The following is a 26,977-nucleotide window of genomic DNA, read 5'->3' as shown; positions in this document are numbered from 1 at the left end:
TTGTGCAAAACCTTGTTTAGAAAGGTATGCAGTTGGAAAACCGCCCTTGCTTGCTATCTCTTGCTTTCTGCATTTTCAGGTTTCCTCTTCCACCCATGTTTCTGTATAGAGTATGCCATTATGAAATGGTGCTCTTGGTTCATGCTCCGTTTGTTGTCAACAAGCGAGAAGCTCATAGAGCTGCATGCTTCTTATTAATGTGTTACAGTTTCTAGGTAGAATCATTAACGTTAGATGCTTGCTACAACCTCCTTTCAGGAAGCCATAGAGAGCAATAAGGTTTTCTCTGAGCCTTCTTTTCTCCAGGCTGAACAACCCCATCTTCCTCAGCTGCTCCTCATATGACTTACTCCTTAGACCCTTCACCAGCTCCGTTGCCCTTCTCTGGACTTGCTCCAGCACCTCAGTGTCTTTCTTGAAGTGAGGGGCCCAGAACTGGACAGAGTACTTGAGGTGCAGTCTCACCAGTGCCAAGTACAAAGGGACAGTCCCTTCCCTGGTCCTGCTGGCCACACTATTTTTGATACAAGCCAGGATGCCATTGGTCTTCTTGGCCACCTGGGCACACAGTGCTGGTTCATGTTCAGCTGACTGTCAACCAGCATCCCCGGGTCTTTTTCCATTGGGCAGCTTTCCAGCCACTCTTTCCCTTTCATGTAGCATTGCCTGGGGTTGTTGTAACTGAAATGCAGGACCCAGCTCTTCACCTTTTTTAATCTCATACTGTTGCCTGTCCAGATTCCTTTGGGAGCGCCAAAAGGCCAACTGGATGTGGCACTGTTCACCACCACTCTCTGGGCCCAGCTGTCCAGCCAGTTTTTTACCCAGTGGTGAGTATACCTGTCCAAGCCATGGGCTGCCAGCTTCTTCAAGAGAATGCTGTGAGAGACAGTATCCAAGGGTTTACTGATGTCCAGGTAGACATTATCCACAGCCTTTTCCTCATCCACTAGGCATGGTCATAAAAGGAGATGAGGTTGATCAAGCAGGACTTGCCTTTCCTAAACCCATGCTGGCTGGGCCTGATCCCCTGGTTTTCCTGCATGTTCTGTGTGATCGCACTCCAGATGATCTGTTCCATAACCTTCCCTGGCACTGAGGTCAGGCTGACAGGCCTGTACTTCTCTGGATCCTCCTTACAGTCCTTGTAGATGGGTATCACATTGGCCAATCTCCAGTCATCGGGTTAAGCAGGACTAACGATAAATATTGGAGAGGGGCTTGGAAAACTTTTCTGCCAGCTCCCTCAGTACCCTTGGGTAGATCCCATCCAGTGTGGTAGACTTGTGAGTGTCTAAGTGGCACAGCAAGACACTGACTTCTTCTCCCTGGATTCCAGGGGGTCTGTTCTGCTCCCTGTCCCTGCCTGCTAGCTCAGAGGGCAAGTTGCCCCGAGGATATCCAGTCTTTAATAGAAAGACTGAGGTAAAGAAGGCATTAAGTATCTCAGCCTTTTTCTTGTCCTTGATGACAATGTTTCCCCCTGCATCCAATAGAAGATGGGGATTTTCCTTGTTCCTCCTTTTGTTGTTAATATATTTATAAAACACTTTTTATTGTCTTTATCAGCAATGGCCAGACTGAATTCTAGCTGAGCTTTTGCCTTTCTAACTTTCTCTCTACATGACCTAACGACATCCTTATTCTCTTCCTGGGTTGCCTGCCCATTCTTCCAGAGGTCATAAACTTTTTTTCCCCTGAGTTCCAGCGAAAGATAGGAACTACTAGGTAACAGTTTCAGACTGTAGGACTCTGTTGTGGTCTATAAACATTCGGTTTCTTACCTAATAGTCAGCATTGTAACAGACAGGGAAGCATTTGACATGCTAATAGGTTTTGTTCCAGGAGAGACTTGCTCCTGCCAACACGAAACCCTGTGTGGCCAGTGCTGCAAGATAGGTATGTGTTAAGCATGTGATTAAAACATTAAACAGGCGTAGAGCTCTTTGAAGTATGCAAATACTTCTGAGATTTCCCTTTTCATTTCTGTGTGTATAAAGAGAATATCCTGTTCTGTGCCTAGAAGTGGAGAGTGAAAAGGGATGGATTTAAAATGCTACATGGAGGCTAGAAGTGAGTGCGGTAATAACCTTAAGTCAGTGGATGAGTTGACATGAGAGGATAGACACAGACTTCAGAACAGTACTTTAAACTGAATGCCTGGAATAATGTGCGATGACTCTGCACTCCCCCTCCAGGATGTACAGCATTTTAAAAATCTGTGCTCAAAAACCTTTGCACCCCTGCAAAAAAAGGCAGAGGGATTTCTGCTGTGTATCTTAGTCCTGCTGAGTCAGTTTAAGCATCTAGGTCAGGTTTACCTGCCTGCAGTTAAATTCTATTCAGTTCTTGCAACCTTCTTAAAAGCCTCTGTGGTGTTTTGTTGGTTTATTCAGAACAACTTGAAAAGGATTTGATGACAGCTGAAGTAAGCCTCTGTTCCTGGACAAAGGCTAGTGCCAGACCTTAAAGAAGGGAAGCTCAATGGGTGACAGTAAAGAGTAAAGGGAAGGGATAGCTGCTGTACTTCTTAGGAAGCCTTCAGTTGTCATCTTGGGCTTCAGATCATGTTGATGTGGGGGGGAGATGCAAGATGAGAAGTGCTGTTTCTCTTCACCCAGCTGCTTTGAGACAAGACCACCTAAGTAAGTTGCTGGAAAAGCTCCTGAGGTGCAGGATCTTAAGTATTTCAGTTGGGCAGATTATCCAGGTGCAACTCTGAAAAATGAAGTCCCTTTGCTGCGAACTAGAACTGGCTTGTGACTCACATGCTTGACCCGTGAACAGAGCATGCCGGGGCTGTCTGCACCAGCTTAGGTAGAGAGGCCTGAGGCAGAGCTTAGAAACAAAACATCACTTCTTCAGGAGTCTGTGTATGTACAGGCACCAGCCTGGACTCTGAGAGGCACGGCAGGAAGGTGTGTATCCACCCCTTGTGAAGATGGATGCAGGCAAAAATTACAGTTGATCAAGCAGTGGAGCTGCTGAGGGTTTGGAAGACTTCCATCCAAGTCCAACCTTGTCAGGCTCTCTGCAGACACCGTTAATTTAGTTTTGCGACTGCTTTCCCTGTGTATTTGTCTGGCCTGCGTTTATAGCCCAGAGCAGGAGTTATGAAAGAATTTAGGGTGGTAATTTACAGCCAACTGAATTTCCAGGCCCTCTCAATGATAATTTATGTACCACTGCAGATTAAACCCAACAGCTTCCTTATTCATATGGATGTTCTTAAATTGCCCTCTCTTAATTGCCATAGCTTGTCACAAAGGCAAACTTTAAAATGACAGCCGTGAGATCAAATGGTTGATCAGTCATTCTGTTGCATTCCTTGAATAACTCACATGCATTGTGGCAGGGGGGAAGGCAGCGGGGCAGGATGGCAGGAGAGTTGCAGAGGTTTTTTGAGGGTTCAGAACTAGCTGGGTAAAGATTAACATACAAGGCAAAGTTACGCACTCGCTGATGGGCCAGTTCAGATGTGAGACTGAGATTTGGTGACTCCTGAAGGAGAAACTTCAGAATCGTACCCACGGGTCATGCAGTACTGCATCAATAGAACTAGCTCACTTAAAGGAGGAGGAAACAATAAAGCATCTAGAGCAGAGGTCAGCAGTGTAGGTCTCAGTGTGTGTTCTTAGGCTCTAATAAACATGTGGACCTTCAAATTTACTTTAGTGCTTATTGGTGTATTTGGAGAAATTTGATCCAGCTCAAAACTCCACTGAACATAATTAGCTATAAATGTCTCATAACTGTTAATACCATACAGGATAGACATTTTGTAGTGCTTTCCAAAACTTGGTTCAGTGTGTGACGTAGGATGTATTAGCAGCATTTCCTTACCTTTATTGTAATATTTTAGTTGTAACTTGGCCGATTTCATAAATGTAAGTGTGTGTGTGTGTGTGTGTGTGTGTATATATATATATACTTGGCAGGGATATATTGCAGAATTGTGTGATTCTGCTCTGGTTTGTCATCTGGAGGAGCCCCTTCCTCTGCAAAGGGACCAGGGATATCAGATGGAGACTCTCTTCTTGTTTTTTTACCCAAAAGCTTTCTTTTTTTTTCTCAAGCTCAACTGAAATGACTGTGTACACTCTTCATGGAATTACACCTTTAAAATCACCAGAAGATCAAACTTAGGCAGGATGTCCCTTGGAGTTATTTCTCTTAGTATAAGCACAGGATCCATGTTACCTGCCTAAAGCTGTCAGGAAGGTTTAGATCTTGGATGGTTACATTTGTGAGTCTAGTGAATACCCTCCTTTTCACTTATTCTCCAGCTGTAGCGCCACAGAACCAGTGGAACACCTGAAAGCTGTGAGGTGCTCTGTGTGGAGGGTACATCTCTGATACCTTCCTGGTCCCATGAGTATGCCTGGACTAGTGTGGGAGGCAAACTGGCAGGTGAGCAGGTAAACTTGCACTGAAAGCAAGACTCCCCAGACTGGCTTTGTGGCCAGCAGCACTGTGGTGATTTGGAAATCCTGCATCTGTGCACACATGGGCTATTGGCATTCTAAGTGATGCTTCCCAGCCCAAAACAATGCTGTTGGGGTTATTGTAGTTTTTGATGCTCTGGGGCATCTGTGGGATCATCACTGTCTCTGAAAGCATCCTGGAATCATGACAGGGCTGAAGATGTGGTGTAGAAGTTCTTCTGAGTTCCAGATTGTGTGCTGCTCTGACTCCCATTCTGCTGGGTGTTGTGCAGAGTACTTGCTCACCTCTTTGAAAGCAGAGACTGATGCAGACCAAGGCCTATATGGCCATTTTTTCCAAACTCAGTCCAGTAAGTGGGTAATAAAATGGCAGTGTAACAAAACAGCCAACAGCCTGGTGTACTGATCTGCCTGTTTTTACATGGAGCCTAGACCTATTAAGAGTTCTGTGCTTAAAAGTAAAAAGTCTTAGCTTTTATAGAGAAGAGTTAACACTCAGACCTGGTAGCTAAAAGGCTTGGCCTCCTTAGCCTGCTAAAAATATCTCCTTAGTCAGTTTTCCTGTATTGCTCTGGTAACTCTTTATTGTTTTTGAACTAGAAGGCTTCCGCAGGATCTGAGTTCTTCCAAAAATTGCTAAAAGAGTATTGCTAGCTGTGCGAATAAACAGGCCACTCAGTGGGAGTGGAGCAACGTCAAACGTGCCCACAGATATACTCCTGAGCACTGACTGCAAACATTAGCAGAAGGACAGGTGCATAATCACCTTGTTGAATATATAATTGAAATAAGTTTGTACTGTTGAACTGTTTGGCTTTCAGCTCCTGCAGGCAATTCGGGCTCTCTTTGAGCCTTTGTGTCGGAAAGGAAGGGCCAGTGTGTTCTTGCAGAGTGTTTGGCTGCATTGCAACAGACCTGGTTACTGATCCCAGGCATACTTTGATTGATGCACAGATGAAATGACTTTTGGGAGTGGCTTTTGGGGTGACGTCCCACACACAGTGATGTCAGCAAAAGATTTTAAAAAATTCAGGTGTGGCATAATCTGCCAATTAAACTGATTAGTGCTCTGGCCGAGCGCTCCTGAGAAGGAGCTCTGACTACAGCCGTGCTTGTTGAAGGCTTTTATTTAGTGCCTTTGGCTCACTTGTGTGAGACTTTTTACCTAATACCTTCACGGCAGCACACTGCAGATTGAGGTAGGATACCTTGCTAGCTCTCTTGATATCAGGGGAAGTCATCTAACAACTCACAAATGTCCCTGACCACTTGGAAGCTGTGACACTGGAAGAGGTCTTGTGACTCCTGTGGGATCGGGATGGAGTGCATTGCTGCTCTGTTGGCAGAAGTGAAAGCTAGCCAGGAGGCCATGCAGGCTGGGCAGAAGGAATTAAAGCACGACGTGGAAACATCTCAGAGGGAAATCAGAACAGTGTTAGCATTGCAAAGGAGCCAGCAACAGGTGAAAGAAGATCTCAAAGCAGAGATGAAGTCCAGTCACTTGGATATAAGAACTGTGCTTGAGGAAATTCAGCGAGTAAGAGAAGAAATGGAAGCTCGATTAAACACTCAGGCTGATCTGGTCTTACTGATCAAAGAAGTGAGCACCAATTTAACGTGTGTAGACAAGGCTTTCCAGAAAATGGAGGAGAGGCAGAAAGTTTTTACCAGCCTGCATCTTCCCGCAGGAGAAAATGTTGAGCAAGGATTTTTCTTTGAAAAATGCTTACACCAGACGCACATGGGTTTTGAAAATCCTGTGGAAGCTAACAGTTTGGATGAGGAATGTGAAAAGAAGGTGCTTGGGGGTAAGGCAATTATGACTGCAAGCGTGGAAAGAGAAGTGAGGTTGTTTCCATTTATGCTTGTCCAGAAGCTTGTTTAGGCTTTTTGGAATGCTTTTAAGAAATGTAATTTTTTTTTTTTAGAAATTGAATGTCTTGCTTAAAATGATTTCTAGTTAGTGTAGATATCTAGTACACAGACTTTCTTAGTACATGATAAGCAAAGGAAGGCTTTGATTTGGTTCTGCGAACCAAAAAAGCAGGTGATAGGTTCTTCATCTGGTAGTCGAGCAACAGTGCCCAAGGCAGGGAGGCTCAGGAAACCAGCGGTACCTGAGGCAGCCAGCCAGATAAATACTATGTCGAGTAGAGGACAGAACCCTAGCACTTAAATGTAACTTTATGGAACACACCCTCTCTAGTGACAGTTGTGTATTTCTTGCCGTTGTATGTCTGTTAACCACAGAGGCTGTGTATAGGAAACAGCTTAGTTTATGGAGAAGCTTGGAATGGGTTTAATGCTCTCCCCAGTGAATTAGACTTGGCTGCTGTGCCATCCATATAGTGACTGTAGAGGGAGTGGGAGGGTTTGTGGACCTTTTCCAAGCTCCAAAATCAAATCTTCTGTGAATGTCTCAGTGATCAAAAGGCTTAGTCTTTGCAAAATCACTTTTAAATTTTTTCTTTTTTCCTGGTATGAACAAGGGTAGAACCTTAAGATGGCAATTCTGTTCGGTTACTGTGCTGTATGCAGTACTTGCAAATCTGTTTTGTAGTCTTCAGAAATGGAGCTTTTCAACTAGATTGGGTACAGTGGTTTTGAGCTTGTTGAAGAGGAGTCCAGAACCTAATCTATGGATGGAATTTGTTCTGTTTTACAAGTCTGACTTTATAAAAGTGGCAAGCCAAAGTGAGAAGGACTTGAGCTGCTAACCAATACTGTCTTTAATATAGACTGTCATTGATGTGGTGGTATCAATAATCAGACTCGCGATGCTTTTGTTTTGATGAAAGCACGGCTTTTGTTTTGACACCACAGCATGCCTTCTACACAAATCTGGAAACGATCTGTCATTGCCCAGAGGTATGTAGGCCATAAATAAGCATTGGAGTGTCAGTGGTGTTAATCTGTAAAGGCAGTTCTTGCTACAGGGGGGTTATGCATTTCAGCATTTGAAGTGGCTGTGTGTAGCACACATCTATGATAAAACTGCCAACAGGAATGTCACTGAATTTCACTTCATGCATGTTTCTTTGTTCAGCTTTTTTTTTAGCACAGTATCAAGGGCTGGCTTGCTTGGATGCTTGAATGAGCTTCTAGGAAAATACTTGTTGGTCTGGGCAGCACGATAAAAGCAGTGGTATAAAACGACAGAGTGATAAAGGCTGGCTGAACTCTGGAACCAGGGGATATCTGGAGTCTTTTGTCATTTGTGGTTAGCGGCTGTATCACTGTATTTAAATGAAATACCTTCATTAAGTAACTGTGTGATGTAATTTTTTCCCAGAGTAAAAATTATCTGCAAACATTCGTTCAGGTTTAAGGCAACTCTGTCAGGGTCCTAAAAATTGATGTAAAAGTCATTTAAAATATTTAATTAAATTATGACATTAGCATCCATATCAGTGAATTTACCCACTACTCTTAAATCAGGATAAATTCTCTGGTTCTCTATCATAAGGGGAGCATGCAGGAGGGGAGGTGGAATATGTGAGAGTAGGAGCATGTAAGCCAGTAGGGAAGGGAAGAGCTGACTGTACATGTTTATTCTCTAGTCTCTGCTCCTTTTTTTTTTTTTTTTCTTCCCCTCTCTCCTTGATCATTGTCTCTTGTGATTTTTCAAGGAGCTTCAGAAGGTAACTGGTATTTTCCTACATGCAGTACTGTCCAGAAGATTGCTGGAAATTTGATATGGTTACTCCCAACTGTGAACTGTCATTCACATAAAGATGTCTACTCAAAGGACATTGTTATGTCTGAACCATGAGAAAAGAAGTGGTCATGTTAGTTAAAATGGTAGTAAACCAAAGATAACTAGAATTGACCTACAAATTTGTCATACAAATTTGTATTTTGATTTGGGTTATGTTGATGCACCTTTTAATGGCTCTACCATTAAATTGCAAGATGATATGTTTCTAATTGAAAATATACCCTTAAACACTCTGCATCTCTGAGCAGAAGTGTAGGGAAGTCTCCAAGAATACCAAGGGCATTTGAACACGATAAAGCAAAATGCTGTCAATTCTCTGACTAGCAGAAAATCTTGCCCAGAGAGGATTTATTTGGAGAACTAAGAGACTGAGGAGGCACTTTATACCCAACTCAGTAAGAAAGGCACAGAGGACATCAGTTTTTTGAACGGGAATCTTGTTTTCAAAGGCTTTGAAAACAAGTGGAGGCCATGGAAGACTGATGTATTATCAATACAATAGTTGATGTGGCAGTCAGACTCACATTAACTGAGAATCAAAGCTTTTGTCAGTAATGCTGTCTCCAGTTGTGAGATTGAACCTTACCCTGCTGGGACTATTCTAGAGTCACTTGACAACCTTCAAACCAGGTGATTGGGCTGTAGAAAGGACTGCTTCTAGTTGGTTAGTTTGTCCCCTGTTTTTCTGCATGTTCCTATTTCTTTTTCTCCAGATCTCACCTCTCAGGTTTTTTCACTTTATCGTGAAGAAATCTTGTTAAGTTGAAACTGTACAAAGTAATCTGCTTAGATGTCTTCATTAAATTGCCAAGGGATATTTACCTATTGCATCACCCTTTTATTTCAAAAGTGTTTGTTCATTCCCTCTGTGATCAAACGGGGAAGACTGGCCCCATCTGCGCAGCAGTACTGTACTCCCTTTCCAGTCCGAAGGCAGCAGAGAAACCTATAACCTACACAGTGTTTACGAGAGAAGTGCTGGATTATGTAACGTGGCTTCCTCTGACATCAGATGATTGTGTACTGTGAAAAGGATCGAGGTTGCCACATAACTATGAATATTAAATCAACAGTGTAATTTCTGGACTGTGAATATCTATTGAAATATATTACATTTTAGAGCCTTTTTAAAGTCTTATCCTTGTGACTGAAATGTCTGGCACTAAGAAATGCTGCAAGACCTCCAGTTAATAAGCTCAAACCTGAACTGCAGAGAGTTTATTCTACAAATAAAATTTTAAAAGGAAGAAAAATAACAAAGTAAATATAAAGAAAATGGGTTTGTATTCACCAGTGTTTTAAAGTGCAGGAAATATGAAATCCGTGTTGCAAAAGTGGACAATTCTTATGTTAGAAGTAAGTTACTGGATAGTTAGGATGACAGATCTTGCATTTTCTAAAAGTATCTATTTAAAGCACAGTGAAAAGAGCATGTTGAAAAGTACACCACAGAGTACATGAAGGTGAAGAAAAAGTGCAAAACAGTGTATCCAAGGTTATGGTGCTAGAAATTAACCTGGCAGATGATAGTACCTGTGCAGAGCTACTGAAATAACCCTTTCTCCTAGTTAGTGTTTTAGAAAGTGTTTGTAAGAATTTATAACTACTTTCTTTTGCACCTGTCCTTTTATGTTTTGGTGAGATTTCAACGTGAAATGCATATTAATTAGTCGTTGTTGTTGTTTTAGTTGACAAGGGCAAGCAGCGGAGTCCCAAGAGTTCGTGCATACAGACTCAAGGCTCCACAGATGCATGTTCACCTGGCACAAAAGCAGCCGAGTTGACACAGTACAAAACAAAATGTGAAACCCAAAGTGGAATCATCCTGCAGCTGAAAAAATTCCTGGCATCCAGTAACCAGAAGTTTGAAGCATTAACTGTTGTCATCCAGCACCTGCAGTCTGAGGTAAAGACTCAAAACTCATCAATTTTGGCTTTAATTTTTTGAACTCTTCTCAACAAGGGCTACAGAAAATATTAATATACAAATATAAAAATCTGTGTTTCCATTCCAGTGGTTTTTGTTTTCTTCTGGAGATGATGCTCCTGGCATCAGTTGGATAGAAAAAAAAAAGAAAATTCTGACACTGGGCTTCATGGCCTCTTTGCAGCTTCACATGCTTTTCAGAAGAGAAGTTTGTAGTCAGAGTCCTTTGGGATTGAGTAGCTTTTCAAGTATGTACTTCAAGTTCTGCCCTTGTAGGAAAGATTAGTTTTAACGTATAATCTGCATGGCCTTGCTTTGTTATCTGACATTGCATGGAAGAGTATCTAAGGGGTAGATAATGTTTTTGAGCTACTCAGAATAAGGTTTGAGTTTTTACAGTTTTGTTTATTGAATCCTGCATTGTTGGTGGTGTCTTAAAATTTTCAATACTTCATTAAAAAGATACAGAAATGCACCTGGAATTACAGGGTGGAATAATCTGATGTGGTTTAATTTTTATTTGTTCTAGTATGTTTGAAATACATAATAACCTAATCGTTTTGATAGTACACTAGAAACTGTTGGCCTGGTTTGAAAACTTTTGAGAAAAGAAAAATCTGAAGTTAAGGAAATGATAACATTATGAATTTACACTGCACAGCTAATGCAGGCTTTAATAGCAGTTTCTCTTGTATTTATAACTAATGGTCCAAGATCGGTGTCAATTCCATTTCAAGTGTTCCAATTTGGAGTGATTTTTTCAGTCTGGTATACAAAAGAGCACTGCGTTGTCTTAGTATGCTGCCAGAAAAGTAACATTCTCTTCTTGTGGGATAATATCTGCTTGCTTTCATTTAATCTAACAGTGCTGCATTTAACTCCAAGTCTGGTTCAACTCTAAAAGCAGTGGCTCTTAGCCAGTTTTCTGGGATTGGTTTGGCTGTTTTATTAGAACTCTTGGTTGGAACACCGTTCTCTGCAAGGAGCTAGTTTAAGATCATCAGAGCAATTTGATACACGATTTTTGGATGCCTGTCATCTAACACGATATTGTGAAATTCATATGTGAAATTGTCACTGCTAAACTTCTGTGCAATCTTCTAATTACTGTCTAATAAGCACACTGATTTTTTTGGTAACTTTTACAATTAAATGTCTTGGCCTAGTTTCTTCTCTCAAATATTTTGTATTGCAGCATTTTAAAGTTAACAAATACTTTATACATGCTATGTTTACTGAGAAGAAGCCAGTCATACAAATTGGCTTCTTTCAGGCTATTTTACAGGTTGCTTAGCCTAAATATGATTTAATTTTTTTAAAGAATAATGTGGGTTTTAATTAAAGAAAATGTAGTGTTGAAGATGGAGAGAAGAGAGAACTGCATGGGGGAGACTAGTAAATTTGCTCCTTATTCCTCTGTTAGTCTTTTGCAGATGGAAAGAAAAATTATTTCTGTCAAATTGTATGAAATTAATTAACTTGGACAGTTAAGTCTGATCACATTAAATTAATATGACATAGACCAGTTATTGGTGTTGAGGTTGCTCTCTCCCAGGATAAGACAATAGTTGCTGAAGAGTCACTGTTTTATTCTTGTGTACACACTGTAGGGATGAGAAAGACTCTTCTGCCATGGTGGTTTAAGGAATACTCAGAATCTGTTAGTTAGCTGGGGGAAACATCCTGAAGGATTTCTGTGTTTTAGGGAACACTGTGAAGAGTTGTTTGGTTTTGTTGTGGTTTGGGTTTTTTCCTTTAGAATGAGATGTGGAGTCTGGTACAGCTAACTTAATCTCAGCTGGCCATATGATTATTTTTCTGAAGTATCTCTTTGATACATCTTTGATGTAGCTTTCAAACTCTTTAGATAAATTCAGGGAGAAACCGGAAGTTAGGTTTGAGCTCATGAGGCAGGGTCTCATAGGTTAACTATTGCAGAGCCAACCTAAGTGGCTTCAACTTTTCTGCTTTAAAAAAAAAAAAAAATTCATGCTTAGCTGATTACGTGAGGAACAAAGCTGTGCTTCCTTCCTTCCCACTACAGCAAGTGGGAGGAAGTGAAGTGACACAATGCAGTGTAAGTCTAAGAAACAGCTCTGGAACCAGAGGAAGGACCTGCTCTTGACTTCTCTGGTGCTGGTCTTGTCCCTACAGAAGGCCAGTTCAGTTTGCAGAAAGCTAAATCAGCCAAAGAAAGCATTTCTTTGCCAAGTTGTGATGTGGACTGTCCTAACATGTGGTCAGAGTTGGTGCAAGGGTGAGATGGGCTCAAGGACTGGACTGGCCAAATGGAGAAAGAGCTGGAGTGAGTGACTGGGACACTTTGAGGCTGGGCAGCCTAGCCCAAGCCTCTTGGCAAAATCTGCCCTGGCCTCTCCTGCTTTCCCTCAAAAGCTGAAGTTCCTGGAAGGTGATTCAGCTGCTAGTTGTGTTCAGTTTACTTTTGTGTTTTTTTTCCCAACAGTTCCTAATCCATTTCTGCACAAAAGTTTCAAGTTGCTTCTTATGACCTCATTTAAAGCAGAATATAGCTGTGAATGAAATCAGGGCTGGCTGGCAAAGACTTCTCTCAAAAATGCAGCCAGCCTATCTGGAGTGAAGTTGAGAGGTTACTGTCAATGGTTAAATGGGATTGAGCAATGCTGCTATGCTGTTTCTAGCTGAGCAGGAATCTCTCGCAAAAGACTGCCTAAGCTCAAACCTGTTTGTTGTAAGGGTTGCCTTGGAGCTGTCAGTTGTAACACCTGCCTCTGATAAAACCTTCACACGTGAGCTGTCAAGTGTTTCTTTGGGGAAGGAGCGGGTTTCTCTGCTCAGCTACCTTCACCAAGACTCTTCCGAAAAAATAGTAAAAACCTGACTTCTGCCTCAGAGGAGCTGTTGTTGCCCTGGGTTAATGCTAGATGGAAACCCTCTTGGCATCCAAAATGCTTGATGGCAATGAACGGTGTGGCTGATGAGAACACCGAGTTTTTCCATTGTTGGACAGCTCTGTGTGTACTGGCAGGGATAGAAACACGTGTAAAACTGCAGGCTAATCACAAAAGCAAGGTTAGTCTTTCTAGACTGCTGCTCTTCCCCTGGTCCCCTGGTAATTCCTGTGACTTCATAACTATTTTCCTGTTTTTTAAATTCAAGGAAGAAAGGAAAAGTGACAGTAGAGAGGAAGTGGTGAAATTAGCCAGTTACAATAAGCGCATGAAGTGCCAAGTGTTCTCTGTTAACCTTTAACTGCGTTGAGCTCTGAAAGTTGCACCACTGCATTTGAGTTGATCTTTTAACTTCCACAGGTATTCATTTTGCTTAATAATTTTGAATTTATTTCTTGTCCCTTCAGTAACAGACATGTTCCCCAAGGCTTTAAATACATGGTTAGCATGTCTGTGGTAAGTCAGGCTGGGGATGCCTGCAGCTCTGCCCTCTCTTCCCTTATCCTTGTGTATGCACAGGCTTCTTTGGGAAGCCAGTTCAGGCATCTAGTTCGGGAAGGGGGAAAAGAAATTATTATGGGTCTAGTTTTGTAGGTCTGTCCATGTCCAAGGTGTTATGGGTATGTCCCGTACGTGGTTCACTGCAGGAAGGAGTGGGAGTGAAGAACTACACGTGCTGGGGTGGGGTGGGAACATGTGCCTGAGAGGTCTGTAGCTGGGGCTAGGAGCCAAATCCTCCCTTGGGAAGTTAAGAAAAGATCACCAGCTAATGAGGCTGAGGCAACTCCTGCCTGAGCCTCTGCTTCTTGCCTCCTGAGAGGTGCTCAGCCCCTTCCCCTGCCTCAGGGCTGCCCCCACGAAGGCTGTGTGAGCACTGCAGCAGGGGTGCTTGAACCTCCAACTCACTCACATATATAGACTCTTACATCTCTGGGGTGGAGGGTGTTTGGTTTAGCAGCTGGTAGTAGCTTGGGTTTCAGTATGGTTTTAGATTTGCCTGTTTGAGGGAGATTCAGTTTTCAAGTGAAAAGGTAATGTATAGTTAGAATGACTTGAACGGTTTTGTAACTGTTCAAAGCATGAATTGACAGATACTACCCTCTCATCCTCTCATTTTAGCGTATAAACTGCCACATTCAGAACTACTCAAGCTGTTAAAAAATTTTAGATGGTAAAATGTCTATTGTAAACACCCATTTTTATTCTTCTACATTAATAAATGAATTTAAGCATTTTAAGAACTTTTAACAGATTCTGCTGTAGAAATGAGCTTCAAATTTGTGTTTGTGCCACAGGGTATTACAGAGATGAACAGAAAACTAGTTTCACTTGATACAGTTATGGGAAGACTGGTATTTATAGTTGAAACTTTGCTTGGGAATGTCTGTGATACCATCTTCAAGAAGTTTCCTTCATAAAGGAAAAGGCCATTTGAGAGGCTATAAAGCCTTGGTAACAATATGTGGATAACACTAATTGTGAATGTGACACAGGAAACAACATGAGCAATGTGCTAGAACTTGTGTGGCTGAAACAGGCTTCAGTATTTCTAGGAGGAAATTGAAATTAATTATTAGTATATGACCTGCTGTAACTGGCATTTCCTGACAAGTGCATGACGGTAAGAGTTGAGATATTAGTTTCCTTGGGAACTTCTTAGCATTTTAAAGAGTTTTATTTCCATTTTGGAATACATGAACACATGTATTAGAAATATTTGTTCTGGCCTTTGTGGTTGTTCAGCAGAAAATGTTTATATTTACTAAATGAGAAATGCATATGCTGCTTCAGGAGCAGAAGTACACATTGCATCACTAAACCCCAAACCATTTATAGTAGAAGGAAGAGTTTTTGAACAATTGCATCTTTTAGCCTGTAAGTCCAAAATATATTGGTAGACCTGTTGTTTAGATTAGCTGTCTTCGAGTTCAGTCTATACTTTTGATTTTCTAGAACCTAACATCAAACTTGGCCAGTTTTCATTAGAATTTTCATCCCAAGTGTATTTCTGCCCTTTAAATCTGGCTTCCCAAAATATGGACATAATTTTTTGCAAGAGAGAATAAGGATATTTTAATTCAGATCACTTTTGTGTTTCTTTAGATTGAAAAAACAAAAATCCCTTAAAAGTCAAAATATAATATCTTGAATTTGAGGAATGCAAGTATTTTCTATTGAGTAACAGAGAGTATTAGAATAATATCACAATAGCTTCCCCCTGCAGAGCAAACCTAGGCTCTGTCAGCTCTGACACGTAGCTGTTGGAAAGCAAGGAAGCTTCAGATGATTCTCAAGGCTCCTGGAAGGTGGTGTGGATGAACAAGAATATTTTTGGCAACAGACCGAAGATCTGTGTGTTTTAGCATCCAGAAAAACATTTTAATCCATTAATTACTGTGAAACTAGGCTCTGATGGAGACAACTTTTTAGAGGACGCCTAAGTTAAGCAATTTATTTGGTACACCTGTGTATTCAGAATGGGCTACAGATGGAGAGAATTAGGAGTCCTGTCCTAGAGTTACTCCTAGAAAAAGGTGTCTTGGGAAAAAACACCTTTTATTGAAACAAACTTGGTGTTTCAGGCTACCAGTGTTGCTTTCCACAAAGCAGCTGATTTTCATGACTACCTTGTTATTTCTAGTAATGATCTTTTTTCAAGAAGATGCAGAACTAATGATAGTAGCAAACTAGAGGTACTATTACAAAATATAAGGGAGCAGTTAGTGGAAGAAAGAAAATAACATCTTTCCATCTTGTTTCCCTCTTTTGATCTGTACTACTGTTTCAAGCGAAATTATAAACAGCCTTAAGAATGAAATGACGTGAAGAAAACAGTGTAATTTTATGTTCAAACATTGGTTCTCATAACATTTCTAATAACTTTATAGTGGTAATTACAATTTTATAGATGTGAGAACTTAAGCTGTGACAGTATATCTTGTCAAAGCTGCGTGGTCTCTGGTGGAGACTGTGTCATACTCTGATGAGTTGGACTGAGACAGAAAACTTTAGAAAATACTGAGAAATAAGCAATTGCTTAGATAAGGTAAACTTACTTTTTACGAGATTGAGAGTTTTACAGGGAAGGAAGGAGTCATTCTATGTGACAAGTGAGAACTAATATTAGAGTTCAGAAACCCTGTAAAGTAGAAACCAGGCCGCTACAGAGAAGTTAAATAGCTGGTATTACTACATTGGGGCCTAACTCTGCAAGGCTGTTCTGTGAATGTGGACATGACTCCTAGATGGGAAAAGATCCCTATGTGCCTAATAATTCCATGTAATGCCTGTAAAACCATAAACAGCCCACAAGTAAATCCACATTAAATACATAGTGACTCATAGGAATCCTGTTCGACTGGTTCTGTGCTTTAGTGTTTCAGACACTAAACATCAGGGAAAAAACCATCTGATTCTCCGTAAATGTACCTAGCAAATAAAAGATGTAAAATATTAGAAAGTACAGCAAGTCTCTATCAGCTAATCACATTAAGTGTTGTTTCTGAGTCTTAATTCTGTTTGAAGTAGTAAGTCAAGGTGAAAACTGATTGCTTATTTCACTTGGTAAGAAGGCAGTGTGTAACAAAAATTAAGCCAAGAGTAAATTAGAAGTAGTCCTTTCATTATATTTCTTATTGACTGCAGATGGTTAATGATATTTTCATTTTATTGCAGTAATAGTCTGCTGCTCCTTTCAAAAACACACGTGGAGCAGTGTAAATACTGTTTGTTGGGCCACTTTCTTGGCTCATTTCTTTAGCTTGCTTTTGAACCGAGTGATGCAGAAGAAATGACTTCTCAAGGGGGATTTAGGTGAGGTTGGGAGGAGGTGAGTTTAAAAGAAACTAATTTTTAAAATTGCTGATTTCTAATTAGAAGATTTATTTAGAGGATTGGGGTTTGCCAGGAAAGAAGGAACAGGAACTGGTAGAAATCCTGTGATACAAGGACCAAAGTCGTCAAGGCAAATGTCATATTGCAAAGCAGATGTGAATGGCCCTTTTGTTACCCCTTCATAATTACCTTGAGGCTATAGCTGATGACATATGAGTGACTGGAGTTTATGCAAAGATGTGACTCAGTTTCTACATTACAGCCAGTGATGATCACCATTTTTCATGACTGGTGCTGTACAAAGATGGAGTAGATTCTAATTTCTAGCGCTTTGTCCCTGAGAGGAGTATCTCCTCAGATGAGAAGGACTCATCCTGTTGACAACTGAGACTGTACCAGTATTAAAAATATATAAATTATGATCTCTTTTTCAACCTAAGCCCATCTCTTCTCTGAACATACATGTTACAGAAGTGCTTGCAATTTTATAATTCATTAAAACTAATTTATTTTGGTTTTAAGATGCTCAGCATTTCTCTCTAAGTTTAAGAGTAAACGCTTGTGGTTTGGTTTGACAGCAACTGGCTTGCAAAAACCAGGCTTTCCTTTCCCAGAACAAATTTAATTTGGCTCTGTATATGATATTAAAACACACATAAGCGCTTCCATTCTTTGCCCTGATTTGTTCTATGCTGTCTGAACAAATTATATTTAGTCTGTTCTAATAAAATGCCTTTTAAAAAAATCACAATGCTTTTATATTTAACACTTAATTTTCTTCTCCTGTAAGTTTTGAGTCTTGAAATTACTTGTTTGCAAAGTTTTCTATTGCTGATAAAAAATTAGAAGGCTGATCTACAGCTTTCCCAGTTGGAGATATTTCCACCTGCCAGTTACACCAGTGACAGGTACAGTTGCTGCCCTTTGCCTGGGCCTTGTGGCTGCCTGTGCCGTGGACTGCTTGGGACCAGCGTTGTCAGAACCTTTCTCTGCCTTCTCTGGGCAGGCACCACAGTGCATCCCAGCATTAAGAGATGAGCATTCCAGTGCAGTTACTGTATGTTTGTTTCCTGGGAAAAGTCCACAACACGATCTGATTCCCTGAGATGTTTCACGGACTAGAAGTGAGTCATGTCTCTTCCTTTGCAATGTACTGGTGCATTGCAGTTTTTGGTTGCAGCAGTCCACAATGCTGCTTCTGAATTCTTCAGTACAGCTCCAGAAGAGTACATATTTCATTTCCCAAAGGAGTGTGCTTGTTTAAAATGTGAACTGTGATGTGTGGATAATTACTACCAGATGGGCAGTGTTAGCTTATTTGGACACGCATACTCAAAATACTTTTTCTGCCATGGTTTGCTCTTTTATATTGAGTAACTGTTGGAGGACTTGCAGTTCTTAACGTGGAGGAAAAATTTGCAAAAGGTAATTAGGGCTTTCTGGCCAGGCACAGCCTATCTGTGGCTCTCAAAGCCTTGATTTGCAGGCAGAGCAGGGGGCTTCCACACCAGTGCCACTCCACCTGGCCAGCAGTAGGAGTGTGCCAGGAAACCTGAAATAATTAGTCTGACTAATTGCACGTCCTCTCAAGGAGATAAAGTTGCCTGTTTGCTGTAAAAGTGCATGCTTCTGGATTTGGGATCTGCCAAAGAGCTGTGGAATGGCTGAGGAATGCCCACTTATTCCAGTGTGAGAACTGCTCAGAACAAGACATCTTAGAGGTATGTTTTCTCTGTCTTATTGGAAGATTTTGTATAGGTACGTAGCCAGGAAGGTTGATTGCTTGCGTGTTTGGTACAAATATCTCTTTTGTTCATTCTGAAATACGAGCTTTTGTAGAGCTTCCTGCTTTTAAAGCAGAGTGATGGAAACTGTTCAGACAATGATGTGTCCTCACCCCTGTTTGTATCTAAAATGACCCTAGGCTGGTCTGTTTAAATCTCAAGCTGTAGCAAAAACAGCTTGTTGCCAGGAAAAATGCTCTTAAGCCTGTAATTGGTCTCTATAACTGCCAACACAACAAACATGAATGACGAATTTCGTAATTTATTCCATTCCTGAATTGGTAATTTTTGTCATCTTGAAACTGTCATGTTCTTTAACATCCTACCTTGGACCTCATCCTTTTCAAAAATGTTGTAACAGAGCATATCACACCTTCACAAGTGTCCTTGCTATGGGGCACACATTGCCCTGAACTTGCTTGTCAAATTTTCAAAATGTGAAGGATTTTTAACTGGCTAATCTTTCACGTAACAAGAATTGTCCAAGTCTCCTTTATATACTGAGAGTTCTTTTGTAAAATCCAGTAGCAGAGATGCACTGCCTAATATCGCCTGTGTCAAACCTTTTATCCCCAAGCTCTGTTCTTGTTCCTTCCTATAGCTTCCATGTTTATGGCAGGGGGAACATTTTGGTTAAAGCTTAACCTACAACAGATTCTTTTTAAATAAGAAAAATAGGTACCAAATAATTTATGCATTTATGCCCAGATCACGTAGATTGTGCCAGAAACAATTATAAATGGGTATGAAGACCCTCTTGAGTCTCGGACGACTAATTGAGAATAATCCCTATTACCAGATTTATCTGGATAACAATGCCAAAATTGCTTGATCCTGTACCCTTCAACTTTGTTCTGCTCTTTCCATTTCTAGTATTTGAACTAGAATCTCACTAAACATAACCTAGAAGATTACTGGATATTTCAGCTCAAAACGCGTGCATACCTGTCTTTAAATTAAGTTCGGAAGACAGGCCTTTACTGAACTATTCAGGTGCTTTTGATATTTTACTGCACTTAGATTTCAGGTTTGGGAAACTTTTCCATGTTTTCTTGGGCAAACCCCCTCATACCTGGAGCTTCAGTTCTCTCAGAACTTAGATAAAAGTGTGATAGATTAACTGCTAGTCAGTCTGACTGCTTTGTGGGGCTGCTTAACCCCTGAGCAACCTAGTCTTCTTATTTTACACTGGCAGTCTGTATGGCTAGGTTTTTCTGAATGTATTCTTTAACAGGAGGTGATGATACAAATCTGTCTGGATTTCTTGGATTTACAAAACTATGAATGGACAAGCTAAAGATTGAGGCAAGAGGTTAAACACCATCAGTAAAAAGCAACAGGGCTTAAGAGCATCAAGAAACATTAAAAAAAAAAATCTACTAAAGCAATAGTAATCTATTTTATATTGGGTTTTTAGTCTCAGCCTCTTCTTAGTCCTTAGTATATTCTGATCTCACATGCCCTTTTCTCATCAAATTTCTTTAACTAAAAGCAAGTGCAAAATGTGTGGACCATGAAGAAGGCCGTTTGGAAACACTAAACAAGAATGTTAGCGTTTCCAAAGGGTCTGCAGTGTGGTCCAGTCATTAGGGAAGATTTGACATGTTTTACTAACAGCATGGGCAGAAAGAAAGCAGGTTCACAGATGATGACTCTTTGAGGATTAGAAGGAAGAATGAATATGCAAACCAAGGGGAGGGGGCACTACAGGGAAAAAAAATCACCTATGTGTGCTTGTACAGACTTCAGTAACTAAGATACTGCAAAAGCTTTGGAAAATCCTATCAGCATGAAAATAATTGCTTTGGTAGTTAACTTGATTACAGATCCACTACGTGGTTGTGTACCAGCGTGTATGGATGCAGCATTCACATTTTCATCATCAAGATTCTGGGTCCATAGTGGGAACATAGGTGTTAAACTGGAGTGAGATGACTCATCTCTCCTTTTTGAGCAGAGAAGAGGGGAAGACCAGGGTGAGTCCTTTCAATAACCGAGCTCTCTAGTCTCCTGAGATTTACCATGGAGAGTGAGGCGTGGTTTTCAATCTTAGCCCACTGATACCGTAAAAAGCCTCTAAGTGCTTAATATAAAATTGCAGCACAGATACTTAATAGCTCTGCTAATGTGTCAGAGTCCAAATAACTGTTAAGACTGCTTAAGCTGAGTGATTAAAATGGAATCTTTCCCATACCAGATCAAAAATATACATATTTCTAGTAAAGGGCTGGCTGGTTCTTCTAATCAGTCTTTACAGCTGCAGAATAATTTCCTAAAACTTGCAGCAAATGCGAGTGTGTAGCCTAAAAAGTACTCCTCTTGATTAGTCTTGTGTCAAACCTTAATACATGACCGGTTTCTTGGTGCTCATTCTTTCTTGTTTTTCTTAAGAATGGTGTATTCTGCTGCTTTATTTGTTCCGCAGGCATGCAGTGAGTATTCCTGGCCTCCAGAACAGGGTGCTCTTAAGACAGTAGCCTGTAGTCAGGCTGCAGTGAGAGTGACCAAGAGGAAACAGGGAATCTGCTGTAAAGATTAGGTTTTTCCTGGGGAAACGCGGGTGCAGGTTCCAGTCTGGGAACTTCTCTGGTGTGCTCAGTTGTGAAAAAGTGTGGTTTTTGGGCCAGTGTTTTGGGGGTGGGAGGGAGTTGCCTTTTTTTTTTTCCCCCTCTCCTTTTTTCTTTTTGTCTTTCCCCTAATGTATCCTGGCTAAAGGAATAGCATACAAGTGAGTGCAGAGGGGCTATGAACATAAGTGTGGGCATTGACAGCAGCAAAGCCGCTGTATCTGTGGGTCTCCCGATCAGCTCAGGCCTCCTCTGGCTTATTTGTGCATCAGCAATTGGGTGTGAAAAGCAGCGTATAGCGAGCTCGAGACGCCTAAAAAGCAGCTCCGTTACCTGCGGAGAAGGACAGCGTTCTCTCTGCGATCCGGGCTGCCGCTGGAGAAAGCGGAGATCGATCGGTCTAATCATGTCTGGGGCTCGCCTTTCATAAAAGAAGGGCTGTGGCTTTAAGTAATCGCTGGCTGGCTGTGCCAATTGCAGAAGCTGCAGTATCTGCCGCTGTCGGGAGCGCCCGGCGCGGCAGCAGGATAACCTGCGGAGGCAAGGTCCAGCCTGCGGCTCGGCCGGACTGCCCGGCTCGGCGGTGCCGCCGCCGCCGCCCATGAGGGCCGGGGGGCCGAGCGGGGGGGCTGCCGGCGCGGGAAGATGGGCTGCTCTAGCAGCAGGCTGTGCCTCTATTCTCAGTGTGCTGCAGCAAGGGTAATGAGTGTTTGTTTCACAGCTTTGCCGGCGGCAGGGGAGCAAGGTGAAGCACCCCGCCAGGAGGACGCGTGGACCTTGTCACCCCCGCGCCGAGGCCGTGGGTGTGGGGTGGCGGTGCCGAGCCTTGGAGCGGCCCTGCCGTGGCTGTGCCTGTGCCGCTGCCTGGGCTGCGGGTCTGGGGGCACAAGGGGCCGGAGCGGCCACCTTCCGTGGCCAAGGAACAGCTCCCGGGAAAAGCAGGGAGATGGGTGCTTCTGCTTTGTTTTGATCTGTTCACAGATTCCTTATGATTCTCTCGGTGTGAGAAACACCATCTATTGTAACATTAAGAACTGCGATTAGAGGGGTGGGTTGTATTCAACTTTGAACAGGGCTGTGCCTTTCCTTCATGGAAGACTGAGTGTTTAACAAAGTTTTTGGTTTTGTGTTCGAGTAAGCTTAAGATAAATATTTAATGCATGCCTCTTTCACTTATACACTGTACTTCTGTGCCCTTGACAGCTATCAGTTGATTTGTTCTGAAGGCTTATGTTGCTACACCCACCATAAAATATATAATTAATTGCTGCAGAGTAAGATTTTAACTACAGTGTTATCCTGAAAAAAGCTTTTCTTTGTTTTAAAGTGTAACTTCCTTAACAACAGAAGAACATCTGTATATATTGTAACAGACAAACTGTTATTGTGATTCATATCTTGGCTTCTTGTTCCTACCTCTTATTTTCCTGCAGAACACGTGTAAGTTAATTGTTGGAAGGTGCTCCACTCAGATCACCAGTAACCAAATGTTTGCGTTTGTTTGTTTGTTTGTTTTTCTCTGCAGAGGGAGGAAGCACTGAAACAGCGTAAAGAGTTATCTCAAGAACTAGTTAACCTTCGAGGAGAACTGGGTAAGAATTTATTTTTGTATTCTTCATTAGAACAAAAATGAGGCAAAACAGAAGGACAGATGCCCTGGTATTGTAATGACAGCCATTTAATTCCCTGACTGAATTCCGCTCAGAAGCTTCAAGCGCTGTGGAGCCCTGACAGCATGACCTCAGGTTCACCGAATTCCTGGCACTGATCTGACTGCGCCTAGCGGGGCCTCCTTGCAAAACATGCATCTGATGACCAAAGCACTCGCTTTTTAAAAATGAGAGGATAGCTGACAGCACAAATACTTCTGTTTGATCCCTAACTTGTTTGTATGCTGTCTTCTAGAGATTTGCTGGCAAAAAATTCAAAAACCTGTAAAACATACTGCACAAAATCTGCATTTTTGCTATAGTGACTTGTAGGTGGATGAGTGTAAAATTAAGGAAATGCTCTCAGGCTGATGAGATTAAGTCTTTGAACTCATTGTAGTGGACAGCTAAATTATGATATTGAGCTCTAATATGCAGGGGCTGGTATGGCCGACTTTGAAGCTTGATTTAATTGCATTTAACTCAAAACCAGATCATCCTGTGAAGTGTAAAAAGAAATTGGATTGCAAATGAATAGCACTTGAAAGTAAAGATAGTGTTCTATAAAAACACTTTTCTGTTATCATGAAACCTCTTTAAAAAAATAAATAAAAATTTGAAAGCAGTAATACATGTGGAGCAGTTTCAGATATGACACTGATCGAGAAGTTGGAAGTAATTGTTTTCACATACTTTGAAAGTTGAGAATGGTCTCAGCCAAACAAGTGCGAGTGTAGGTCTCGTTAGATGTGGCTGGTGTGTTTAATGTCCAGATTTAATTTTTATCACTGATTAATAAGGCAGAGGTTCCCTGGCAAGTGATCAGAGTTGGAAGTGCGGTGGGGAGGGAGAGGTCTCCCTGTCTCCCACCTGAAGCAACAAAGCAGAGCTTCTCCACTTGCCACTGTTCCTGTCATCCAGTTTAGAGGGTTATGTTAAAATGCAGTTTTCTGGGAGGTTTGTTTATTGTTGCATAAAGCTGCAAGTGTGTGAACAGAGGCAGTATCACAAGCAGAGAAAGACTTGTTGCCTTAGTAGGTAGGTGAAAGTACCAAAGACACTGCAGAAATATGTAGTTTCCTTTCTCAGAACCTTAGTACTAAAAAGCTGAGGCTCTTCTAGAGCTTGGTGCAGTCTGGCATCTGTCAAGCTGCAGCTTTTAACCCTCCTGCTGAGATGAAGCACCTGGACTGCAGTTCTGCAGTTGTTCCACGCAGGTCTCTGTAGGGGCTGGCTTTGGAAGAGCCTGGCCTTCCTCTGCCTTTGTATCCCTCTCCCTGGGCAGCTGTGTGCCCAGCCATGCAGCGAGCTAGCTGCCTGGGGACCTAAGCCAGCTGAAACTAGTGGCTTCAAGTGCTGTTCTGCCAAAGCTGCCAGGCCTGGCGCAGCATGTGGCTGAAGGAGCAGTGGTGCTGGAGCAGAGAAAGAGGAAGGAGCAAGAAGGTGGAGGGCCGTGTTCCCCATCAGCTGCAGCCAGTGCTTCTGCTACCCTAAACTGACAATAGAAGTAGAGTTTTAGTGTGGAAATGGGCTTCTTACATCACTACAAAGTTCTGTTATAAACATTATAAACTAGGTGGGTTTTTTTAACGTACTTGGCGTGACTTCCCGAGCAAACCCATTTGTTTACCTCATTATGAAAATGACTTCAGAAGGATTGCTATCAGAGCAAGAAAGTCTCTTCCATAGGCTTGCATCTTCAGTATTATTTTTCCTTTATCAACCTAGATACAATGTTTATCACTTACCTGGAAAGGGAAAATTTAGCTGAGATGGATAGACCAAAAGCTAGTCAGCACTTTTACCCATTACCATTTTGGGGGCTTTGGGGAGATTGGGATACCTTCCTGCTTTGATTAACAGCCTGCTGAGCTCATCTATGGAACTTGCATTGCAGGAATGAATATGCCATTCAGTAGGTAGATAACTAGAAAAAAACTTCAAGTGTAACCGTGCCTGATGGATCTGTGACACCCGAGTGCACAGAGCTCTCAGATGGGGATGCTGCTGGATGAAATCGTCAGCTGTTCCCCTCACAGAGCTGATTTTCCTGGGTCAGTTCTGCAGGAACATCTGAATGGCAGCCTCAGGCTCGCTTCCCTTTGTAAGGTTTCCAGACCATGGTTTCAGTGAAGCATTTATCTTCATGCAGCTCCTTTGTCTTAACCACGTCACACGTCTAGCCTGTCTGTACTGCTCTCCTCAGCATGTAAAGGGAGTGGATTTAATTACAGAAATGAAAAACTACATAGGTCTTCAATTTTATGTAGCTTTAAAAATAACTGGGTTTGGTTTTTGTGGTTTTTTTAAGTTAAATTTATCATTTGTTGACAAGGTGTGAGAAAGGCATTCTTGTAACAGTAGCTTTAGCTGAAAATAATCAGCTTAAATACACACCTGCTAATCAGCTTTCAGTTGACACTGTTAAATGGATATAGCTGAAGTTAACATTTCTATAGGTTGTTTTAACCTCAGTACTGTGAATTTTGATTCACAGTAGGATCTGGGTAGAGGTTGGCTCAGACAGTGCAGTTTGAATCTTATTTTGGCCGTGTGGACATGTGCCGTGAAGTCCCAGCTGCCATGTTTTAACGCCTGTTGGTTTGCAGTTTGGGGACAGTCTCAGAAGAGGGACCAGGTGTGCCCAGCTCAGTGAAGTCTATGCCCTGCATGTTGCCAAGTTTAAGGGGAACATGAAGGCCCCCGCAGCTTGCACCCTGCACAGTTTCTTGCTTTGAAGTTTAATTGTGCACACTCCCAAGCTCCTGGATTTGCCTGGCAAAACCAATTTGGCTTGCTGTCAGATGGTCTGTTTTGCTGGGTTATTCCATATGACCCTTTCTATCAACATACCTTTGTTTCATGACTTGGACATGCATTACCATCCCAGGACAGGCCTTTGGCAGTGGCCGTGTGGCTGTGCTGACCGTAGGGCAGATGGTTACCAGACGCTGCTCTCTGCTCTCACTGGCTGGAAATGCATGCAAGGATTAGCCATGATAGGTATTTGGGGATGGGCTTTTCCAAAGGCAGTTCAGATTCATTAAAAATTGGATTCTGAACTTGGGTTTCCTTAAGATCTCCAGCTACAAAGACTAAACTTCATGGTTTGAATGTAAACGCCTTAGTTCTGGGAGCCTGGAGCAGGTAGGGATGTCAGGAGCAGGCTAAGTGTGTAAATTACTTCTAGTTCCTTGTTTAATTACATAAGTAGAAATTGCAAGAGCCGCATATTTCTTGAGAGGTACGAAACTACTCCTCTAAATTAATTGCACTCCAAATTGTTTCAGAGTCTCTTTGCAACCATGCTGGATGTGATCCAGCTCCGTCCTGCTACAAAACAGCAGGTGCAACGCTGACTCAGCCTGTGCCCGCCTTGGCCCTTTGAAAATTGCCATTCGTGAGCCTTTCTCTGTGGCCTGGAGTGGCCTGAGTGTACCCTGGACAGCCACACAGATGCTGATCTCCTCTCTCCCCTCCAGTTGCTGCACTGAAATTGATAAACTATTTTCTTCAAAATACCTTCATGCTCTCTTTTTGTTAATAATCAATTATCTTCAAAATGCTTTGGAGGTTTGGGTAGAAGAGACTAATGTGTTTTACAGACAGGTAGAGTGAATGTGATTTGGTTTTCAGGTTAAAAATACTTAATAAATAATTCTTTCAATTGTTTGAGGCAGGGCCTAACTTACCACACGTCATACAATTGCCTGCTGACACTTGTACTGTTTGCAGCATTGGGGATGGGAACTTACTTCCTGATGAGTGAATGCTTCACATATTTATTCAATCATACCTGCTTAAATGCAGCTTAAAGCAGGCATTTTTTGTGTGCTTGCCTCGTCTCAAGTTGTCCAAGAACAAAAATACAAAATGTAGCTTAACGTCCTGTATCATGGTAGAAGTGACAGCAAGAGAAACTTTGTCAGAAACTTGAAACCTTGTTTGGGTAGAATTTTCAATATTGAGAATCTGCCAAAAGCATAAATTAATTATTAGGTAGATTTTAAAATATGTATTGTACGGAGAAGGAAACGAGCCTTTGTGACTACAGTAGATTTACTGTCAACTGAACATACATCTTGCAGTCTAAAATACAACATTTGAGCAGTGAAATGTCACG

At 41.8% G+C, this 26,977-nt stretch overlaps 1 protein-coding gene across 8 annotated transcripts in view; it reads left to right on the top strand.

The window, feature by feature from the left end:
- The window catches only part of MTUS1 (microtubule associated scaffold protein 1), a 91,081-nt gene that overhangs the window by 50,749 nt on the left and 13,355 nt on the right, over window positions 1-26,977 (top strand). For 6 of the 8 annotated variants that reach the window (XM_027907078.1, XM_027907077.1, XM_027907082.1 and 3 more), the window contains 2 exons: window positions 9,852-10,069; window positions 22,731-22,797. In XM_027907078.1, the coding sequence (XP_027762879.1) occupies window positions 9,852-10,069; window positions 22,731-22,797 (285 nt within the window). Of the gene's footprint in view, window positions 1-5,748; window positions 6,254-9,851; window positions 10,070-21,727; window positions 21,905-22,730; window positions 22,798-26,977 lie in introns of those variants that run through there. The other 2 variants (XM_027907081.1, XM_027907084.1) reach the window with 2 other exon arrangements.

The sequence above is a fragment of the Empidonax traillii genome, unplaced genomic scaffold (genome assembly GCF_003031625.1).
Source record: "Empidonax traillii isolate 1590-97213 ecotype Southwest subspecies unplaced genomic scaffold, ASM303162v1 scaffold1398:size116460, whole genome shotgun sequence".
NCBI lineage: Eukaryota > Metazoa > Chordata > Aves > Passeriformes > Tyrannidae > Empidonax > Empidonax traillii.
Note: the sequence above shows the minus strand (reverse complement) of the source record. Positions and strands in the feature narration are given on the sequence as shown.